At 33.7% G+C, this 9,233-nt stretch overlaps 1 protein-coding gene across 3 annotated transcripts; it reads right to left on the reverse strand.

Moving 5' to 3' along the window:
- Positions 1–2,318: 2,318 nt before the first annotated feature.
- Positions 2,319–6,391, reverse strand: LOC130987737 (protein DETOXIFICATION 21-like). Of its 3 annotated transcripts, none has more exons than XM_057911387.1 (9): positions 6,078–6,391; positions 4,416–4,690; positions 3,796–4,337; positions 3,617–3,703; positions 3,382–3,438; positions 3,067–3,305; positions 2,880–2,998; positions 2,718–2,804; positions 2,319–2,568 (listed from the first exon to the last, which is right to left on the reverse strand). In XM_057911387.1, exons 2-9 carry the CDS (start codon positions 4,656–4,658, stop codon positions 2,494–2,496), a joined length of 1,449 nt encoding a protein of 482 aa, XP_057767370.1. In that variant the 5' UTR covers positions 4,659–4,690; positions 6,078–6,391; the 3' UTR covers positions 2,319–2,493. The 3 variants fall into 3 exon arrangements, with proteins under 3 accessions (XP_057767370.1, XP_057767368.1, XP_057767369.1); XM_057911385.1 differs by lacking the exon at positions 6,078–6,391 and adding an exon at positions 5,139–6,075; XM_057911386.1 differs by having other exon boundaries at positions 4,416–6,091.
- Between the last annotated feature and the right edge of the window lie 2,842 nt (positions 6,392–9,233).

Genomic DNA, 9,233 nt, shown 5'->3' on the forward strand with positions numbered 1-9,233 from the left:
TAAATAAGTCAAGGTTGAGCATGACGATACTCGACTCGTTAGCTCGTGAACAAGCTCGTTAATTAAGTGATTTATCTTAAAAATATATACTCCCTCGGTCCCTGAAATAACTTCCTCTTTTTCGTTTTTGGGACGTCCCCCAAATAACTTCATCTTTCCTTCTTTCCATTTTTGGACAACTTTACCACCCCATCACTAATAATACTTTATTTATTCTTACTTTTCACTTTTCACCACTCTTAATACTAGCTATAACATCTTTTCACAGCTTTCAATAATAATTATAACACTTTTTCTCCACTATCAATACACTTTATATAATTTTTCCTTAAAACTCGTGTCATCTCCAAAGAGGAAGTTGTTTCATTCTAAGGGGCCGTTTGATTTGCAGTTTAGGATTGATTAGGATTAAAATTATCTTGAGAAATTACTGTGGATTAGTGTGGATTTATATTATTTCATGGGTGTTTGAAATCATGGCTATTTAATCCTATATTATGTTTGATATCCATATGATTATGTTGGATTATTTTATCTAATACCAAAACTATCCTCACATAATTTTAAAATCATGTATGTCCACCATTACTTGGGCATTTGCATCGATATGCGTGAGGAAGGGTAGCAGAATTTTTATCCAACTTCTCAGTATTAAATTTATCCGAGGGGGTGGGCGGATTATTAGTATGGGTTAATCCCACAAAATAGCATGGAGTAGTAGGATTAAGTAGGAGTTGACCATATTAACTGCACATGATATCAAACATCACACTAATCTGTATTAATTTAATTTATCCTACCTATAAACTCATATCAAACAGGCCCTAAAGATAATAACACATTGTATAAAAATAAATGATACAATATAAATAATATTTTTAATACTAATAAAAAGTGATAGTCGAGGCAAGGCGAGCACGACCGCACAGTACGACCGCCCCGACATGAGAATTGTGCATTTATTTTAGTAGCACTCGGTGCGATGATATACTCATATGGCCTGTATAATAATTAATTTAAATGGGATAACTTTCCACATAAAGGTGGAAAAATAAAACTATCCGCATGTAGACGGAATTAAATTCAAAACGTCTCATAAAATAAAGTCTTTTGAATATTTTAATTTTGCTACTTGAACTAAGTCTCACGGGCGAATTGTTATTATTCCTCAATACACAGATTATGCACGCAGAATCACAAATATGATTCAGCGGGGTTTATTATTAATTGTTGTTATTATTTTAGTTGATATCAAATCTTATAAAATAATGGAGTATAAGAATTAAAAAACATGATTCTTCTCGAAGGTTGAAAGTATAGTATATCTATATCAAAGTTAGAGCATCTTTGCTACATCTTCACTCTAACCCAACAAGCCACAATCGAGTCAAACGCAATCAAACTTTGATTTTTTTTTATATAAAATAAACAAATTATTTAAATATCTTAATTCAAACCTAAAATATTTAACCTTAAACATTAATTATAAATTGATATCTATAAAAGAGGAATTTCAACTCCAAATTTTTAACCTTAAACATTAATCACAAATTATTTAAATATCTTAATTCAAACTTTGAATTTTCTCTCGTCTCAATTTTTTCCTCCAAAATTTATCTCTTCTTTACTCTTTTTCTATTTTAATTCTTTTCAAAAATATTAATTTCGATTTATGAAAAAATATATTCAATATAATATTAAATTGAAGATTACAATAAGATCTTCAATTCTATGTAAAAATTATAGAAAATAAATATGAAATGAATAAGTTGTGATCGTTTAAGTGTTAAAATTAATTTCTATTCGCTCTCATTTATCTATAATGTTGGACATCATACTTTTTTTTTCATTTTATTTTCGTTTATGGGTGAAAAATACGTGGATACCATCTTTTAAAAATCACTTTTTATTTAAGTTTGTGACAACTACGTGTATATAGATAAACTTTTTAAACATATAAGTTAAAAAAGTTCGAAGAAACACGAGGTTTAACTGATTTTTTTCTATTATATTTTTATTTTATTTCCAACACTTCTTCCATTGAACTGTCGATACTATCACACTGAAACAAAATAACTATAAGATCGAAAATATTCACAATATAGCTAATTTTGTGTGATTAATACAAATTTTCTTTTAAGGTGCATTTAGTTTGGTGGTAAAATTTTCATTAAAAAATGATGGAATAAAAAAAATAAAAAAATCTCCTTTTTTATTATATGTTTAGTAGAGATGAAAAAATAAGAAAATATTGAAATCACACCACTACCTAAAAATAATATTATCCAATATTATAGAGAAAATAAGTAAAAATGAGCTGCCTTGATAAAAATATTTTATTTTGACCAAAGAAAATTTTCAATCATAATAAAATACTATGTGAAAATGATGAAAAATTATGAAAAATATACTTTTTTTTCCCCATCAAATTAAATGCACCCTTAATGAAAATACATGTGTGAAATTGGAGGGTTTGGTTGTATAATACGAAGATTAAGTTGCAATGTCATCATTTGTTTGGTCTGTCGTAGAGCTCCGCTTGTTGATTCGTATCTGAGCAAGAGCTACCTGCAACAACACATGTTCAAACGTTAAAGTAATTAATGTTTAAGGTCAAAGGTCTTGAGTTCGAATTCACCGTGACGAAGCATTTAAATTTATTTATTTAATATTGTTAATCTATCAAAAAAATGAAAAGAAAAAAGACAAAAGCTTACCTGTTCATCCCAATTAGTCGTGCAAGTCATGATAATCAACACACAAGTTTGGAACACAATTCCTATTATCATCCCAATCCAAACACCCTTCAAAACAAACAACCATTCATCATTTTCAACTAACAATGACAAAATATAAAAATATGAAAAGTATAGATTCACCTCAACTTGAAAATCGAAGACATAACCAAGAACAACTCCTAAAGGAACTCCAATCAAGTAATACGAGCCAAGGTTCACATACGCCACAAAGCCCTGTCGTCCGGCCCCGCTCGCAACGCCTGACGTCGTGAGAAAAGTCGCGTAAGATTTACGCGCTCAAGCAGACGACTAATTAAAGAGGCCTCACCGGAAAGTGCTGGTTGGAGTCCATTGAGGAGAATGGTGAAGGCGAGGAGAGGCGAGAGACGAGCAACGGCCTTGGCCACATCCGGGCTCTGCGTGAACATGTAAGCCGAGCTCTCCTTAAACACGAGAAAGAACGTAAACAACACCAATCCAATGACGAAAGATGTCAGCACGGACACCACAATCGCGAGCTTTGCAGCTTTCGCGTCCCTCCGGCCAAGCTCGTTAGAGACGCGAACGCTGAGAAATGCCATATCATATCATATCATATCATATCATATATGGCTAATTGAGGCAATGACTATAGTGAGAGTACCTTGCTGAAGCCAAGAAACCGAAGGAGATCATAAGAGCCCAACCACTGATGTTTAGGCTAAATTCGAAAAGAAATTAGTCGAATAATGCAGCTAGCTAGCAAACTCGTTAAAAAAAGTGAAAGTGTGAATAAAGGAAAAAAACTTTTGCCATATAAGGAAAGTGATCGAGTTAGTTGGGACAGCCCAAAAAGGAATACTGATCGAGTTAGTTGGGACGGAGAAAAGTATTATTACCAGATAGAAAGAGCATCAACTGTGACTTCAGCATTTCCCATGTTGCCAGTTAAGAGAATTAGCACAGTAGTGTAACAGAATTCAAGGCTGCAAATAGCAAATACAGACTAATTAACAATATCATTTTGAAACAGAATCTTGAATCTTGAGAAATCCAGTAGACTAAAACAAGGCCTAACCAGATCATCACTCCAGAGGAAATGGAGAGCTTGACGGTGAGCCCGAGATCCTTAAAACACGCGGTTGTGAAGCCTCTCCACGTCTCCCGGCACCCTCCACACATGATGTACGCGAGCTGGCCCACATTCGGGACCAAATAGGCCAGCACAGTAGACACCATGACGCCACCAACACCAAACTCGAACCTAATAGCTAGAAGCCACGAGACGAAGATATGCTGCAAGAAGGAAAGAACTGCAAAGCACGAAAGAATGAAGTTCTTGCTCTGTGCCTGCAGATACGTGTTGCAGCTAAAGCAAACGGCATAGAGAAAAATCATGGGAATGAACCAGAGGGCGAGACTCCCGGCCCCTTCGGCAATATGTTCATCCTGGCCTAAAGCTTTTAAAATAGGAGCAGCGAAAACAAACAGAGGCGATAAGAGAGCTGTGATCACGAACAGAATAAGCCACTGCTGCTGAAGATATATGCCTAGTTTGTGATACTGCTTGGCACCGTATGCTTGGCCACAGAGCGTTCCCAGCCCGCCATTTATGCCCATCTGCATATCCGTTGCAGACCATGAGTTCACGCGTTTTTGTTTTAAGTAACACATTTTTTGCTAGTATATATAATGTACCAATATGCCAAGGTAGAATCTGAAGAGGACAGTGAAGACGAGGGCATAGGCAGCGAGCACTGAGGAGCTGAACTGGCCTATAAACGCTTGGCTGACGACATGAACACCAAATGTCGAGCATCGGATCAAGATGGCCGGGCCAGAAACAATCCACATTTGCTTGTTCTCTTCCCATATCTTCTTCATCAGAGTCTCCTTGTTTTTAGCTTCTAAAAGCAGCTTCTCGTGGATCTCGCCTTCCATTGGATTGAGATTGAGCCCTTCCCTAATTTTATCTATCTCGTGCCACAAAACGAAGAAAAGTTGATCAGGTTTCAATACTAATGAAATGAAGCTCAACAAAATATGATGCAAAATGGAGTGAGGGGACAGAATTCTTCAAGCCATGACCCCTGCACTCGCCTTTATCAGATAAACGAAACGACTTAACTGATGTTGAGTTCATACGAGACCTCATGTCACAAAACGAAGAAAAATTGATGATTTTTCAATACTAATGAAATGAACCTAAACAAAATATGATGCAAAATGGACTGAGGAGGCAGAATTCATCAAACCATGATCACTGCACTCACCCTTTTATCAGATAAATGAAACGACTTAACTGATGTTGAGTTCATACAAAATCTCATGCCACAAAAAGAAAAATTGATGATGTTTCAATACTAATGAAATGAAGCTCAACCAAATATGATGCAAAATGGAGTGAGGGGGCAGAATTACCAAACCATGATCACTGCACTCGCCTTTTATCAGATAAATGAAATGAATTAACTGATGTTGAGTTCATACGAAATCTCGTGCCACAAAACAAAGAAAAATTTGATGATGTTTCAATACTAATGAAATGAAGCTCAACCAAATATAGTGCAAAATGGACTGAGGGGGCAGAATTCATCGAACCATGACCCCTGCACTCGCCATTTATAAGATAAACGAAACGACTTAAGTGATGTTGACTTCATACGAGATCTCGTGCCACAAAACAAAGAAAAATTGATGATGTTTCAATAATGAAATGAAGCTCAACCAAATATGATGCAAAATGGACTGAGGAGGCAGAATTCATCAAGCCATCATCACTGCACTCGCCTTTTATCAGATAAACGAAACGACTTAACTGATGTTGAGTTCATACGAAATGCAAACAAACTACACAGGCATAGTCTAATTTGGAACTACAAACACTATTAGGATCTACTATATGTATGCAATGCCAAAGAAAATATTTGAATCTTCACTCAATTTTCAAGTTAAAAAACTTTGCATCACAAACTTTCTGCTTTCTGCTTCACTTTTACACAGTGGAATACAAGTCTAGTACCAAAGACTAAATCTTTCATAGCTTTAACCCCAAAATTAAGCTTCCAATGTTGGAGAAACACAACAAACAAGATGATGCTTCTGCTAAACTACTAAGTTTTTTTACATAATGGATTCTCTCTGCTTCAAATCAATGTGTAATTATACAAACTATTCAACAAATTCCAATAACTTCCCCAAAATTTTCATTGCTCAAAGACTAACTAATAACAAATTTTGAGTGTTGTAACAATATCATACACACAATTAGCATAAAGGCTGAAGCTTTGAGAGAGCACAATTAATGTTACTGAAATTCAAGAAACTTGTAAAATTGAAATGGTTTCAAAGGGTTCTTACCTCCTGCTCCTCCCTCTCTCTCACTCCTGTCAACTATATAATGTAGGAGAGAGAAAAATGAAGAGTTAGAATCCCAATTATTATATAATTAAACGTGATGCATATGGAATCTCAGTGTATGATTTTAATTTGTTTTGTTTTTTTTAGGGAAAAAAATAATGCATGTTTTGCCCATTCATTGCTGACGCCTTGTTACAATCAAATGTCAGCTTCCAACTTTACTTTAATAATGTATTTTCTTGAGAACTGAAAAAAAACATGTGATCATCATATATGGCGGCCATGACACGCTGCAAATAATTATTGGATTTGGTTGGTGTGATTGGTTTGTGTATGTATAATGTATTAAAATAGAAGTAGTAGTTTAGACAACATGGAAGAAAGGAAGAATGCATGATGATGAATAAGTTTTCTTCCATAGTTTTTATAAAAAAGAAAAGAAACTTTCTTCCATAGTTTTTGGCCACCAGCCTATTACTTCTTTCACTGAGTCATCGCTGTGAGTGAAAACGCCTGTTTTCATAGTTATGAAAGATAAAATTATATATAGATTTTTAATTATTTTTAAGGGGTACTGGCATATAAATACCCGAACTTTTTGCATTTTCTGATTTTGCACCTTAACTTTAAAATCAGCCGATAAATACTTGAATTTTTACCTTCAAATCGTTGATGAGATGACAACCAGATTGAGAGGAAAGTTTGAAGTTCATAACGAAATAGATAAGTTTGTTGTCAATGTGGAATTTAGAACATATAATTGCAGATCTGGGATGTCAATCTGGCTACCATGTTAGCAACGATTTGGGAGTTAAAATTCGTTGGGTGCAAAATCAGAAAGAATGCAAAGTTCGAGTATTTATACGTTGATTTTAAAGTTGGGGTGCAAAACCAGAAAATGGTAAAAGTTCGATTATTTACAGGCCAATACCCCTATTTTTAATGAATTAATATATTGTTATATATTTATGAGATTTAAAAAAATAAAATAAAAAGTGAAGCGAAAATGCAAATATATTTTTTAACGTAGGCATAGAAGATAGAATCATTATTTTTAGATAAATCTAATATAGTGATATATTCATGTAGATTTTTATAAAAAAATTATAAATTAATATTATTGCAATGTTCCCAAAATCATACTAAAATTGTAAAATGTATAAAAGTTCACATATTTTTAGGGATATTTGCCGTAAAACGCACAAACTTTCAATAAATTCTGATTTTTTTTCTATGAACTTTACAATTTGAAAAAAAAAATACATCATCTTTCAATTTTTCTGATTTTTCCCACAAGTATGAAATACCCTCAAATAGAAGCTGATTTTACGGTGTTTGAATTAGATTTTTTGATAGCGTGAGGGATAATAATGGTGACATAACAAAGTCGATGTATCTGTGAATTGAAAATCCCTCACGCTTGAGTATAAAAAATTCTAAGTTAAAAGCCCTAAAATCAGCTTTTATTTTGGTATTTGTTGAAATTTCATGTATTTTACAATAAATGTTCTTATTTTTTATGGTCCTGAAACGAGCATTGTCGGATGTATGAAAGAGAGGGATACACCGAACTGAAACTTGTTTAATTGGAGTCTCTATTTAATTCAGATCTTAAAGATCTTAATGATTAAAGTGAAGTTTTGGTTTTGGGTATCAAATCTATCTCCTAGTGTTGCTTGTTATAGTTTGAGTGATTAGATTTATAATCCATCTTTTAAGTTGTTGTAATTTGGCTCTTTTTATTCGTATATAACTCCGAATCTCGCTTTTAGGTTGCACTCTTCGTGCGTGAATAAAACTTTCATTTACAAAAAAAAAAAAAAAAAAAAAAAAAACAGAGGTAATGATCCTCTGTCATGAGCATGTGACTCCTAATTAAGGTTGTTTTAAAGCTTTATGCATTAGTCGCAAATCAAATGATGATGTTGGTTAGATGCATAAGCATAACTTGAGTTGAAAATAAAGTAGGAAAGAAAACTGAACATTTAACGTGGTTGGATTCACATTTGAGCATCGATTATGCAATTAGCCTTCACATTTGACCATTCCATTTTTTTTATTTTATTTATTATTTTTTTTTTTTTTTGGGAAGAATACATAACACGACTAAAAACGACATATTGTCGTGTAGGCATTGAAGACAGGTGAGTAGTCCCATCTCCCACAAAGTTGGGCCTTAAAGGATCACCTACACACAAACAAGAATACTAGTATCTCTGTCCTGCTTGAAATGATCCTAAATTTTTCGACACGGAGATTAAAAAATATGTGATAAAGGTGTAAAGTGGTGGTGAGATCATTTAAAAAATAATGTTAAATATTTCTAAATTTGGATTGAGTCATTTGAAGTGGGACAACCCAAAATAGAAATAGGATCATTTGAAGCGGAACGGAGAGAGTAGTATATAGACTCATCTAAGATCACAAATATACACAATCTTTTCAGTGGCGTTTACTTAATATAATTGATAAAATGTATGATTCAATATTTTTAACCTTAAGAATATGATTTTTTTTAATCCCACTGTTTCAATGGGATATGAATCAAGCAAAACTAGCTTGAATTAATGATAGAAATAATCCAGTCTTGGGATATTCCAAAGTTTTAATCCATCAAAGTAAACAAGGGATTAGTCTTACTTTATTTATCTGTCAAGGTTAATCCTTCAAAATAAACGCCCACTTGATCTGACCTCTTTATCCCAATCAGTGTTGCAAATCATGAAAGCTAGTATAGCTGTTTGGACAGCAATCCCCATTATCATCCCCATCCAAACACCCTACCAAACATGCTTTCATCAAACTCAAACACAGTTTAATTTGTTAAGGCCAAACAAAATAAACCTTAGCTTCATCAACCCACCTCAACTTCAACTTGGAGCTTCAACACATAACCAAGGACTCCCAAAGGTAGCATGTGCTCGAAAAGGGAGACGAGTGCATAGCATGAGAGGACGTAGTTCTTGCTCTGCGACTGCAGATACGCGATGCATCTGTACATTGCACCGTACAAGAAGGTGACAACAATGAAGAAGATAAAACTTAGAGGATTTATTCGAAAAATTGAATATAGAGTTAAACTTAAAAATTAGCCTTAATGTCTATATTATTTTTGGGGTACTTAAAAAACAAGTCTAACATCATTTTACACATTTA

This window comes from Salvia miltiorrhiza, chromosome 6, assembly GCF_028751815.1.
Source record: "Salvia miltiorrhiza cultivar Shanhuang (shh) chromosome 6, IMPLAD_Smil_shh, whole genome shotgun sequence".
Lineage (NCBI taxonomy): Eukaryota > Viridiplantae > Streptophyta > Magnoliopsida > Lamiales > Lamiaceae > Salvia > Salvia miltiorrhiza.

What these genes read in the sequence shown, in the direction of transcription:
- LOC130987737 (XM_057911387.1), bottom strand. Translation starts at nt 4,658, where the DNA reads ATGGAAGGCGAGATCCACGAGAAGCTGCTTTTAGAAGCTAAAAACAAG. An exon ending in ACTCCAACCAGCACTTTCCG is followed by an intron (nt 2,999 to 3,066) that starts GTGAGGCCTCTT and finishes TCACGACGTCAG; the next exon opens with GCGTTGCGAGCGGGGCCGGA. An exon ending in CGACTAATTGGGATGAACAG is followed by an intron (nt 2,569 to 2,717) that starts GTAAGCTTTTGT and finishes GTGTTGTTGCAG; the next exon opens with GTAGCTCTTGCTCAGATACG.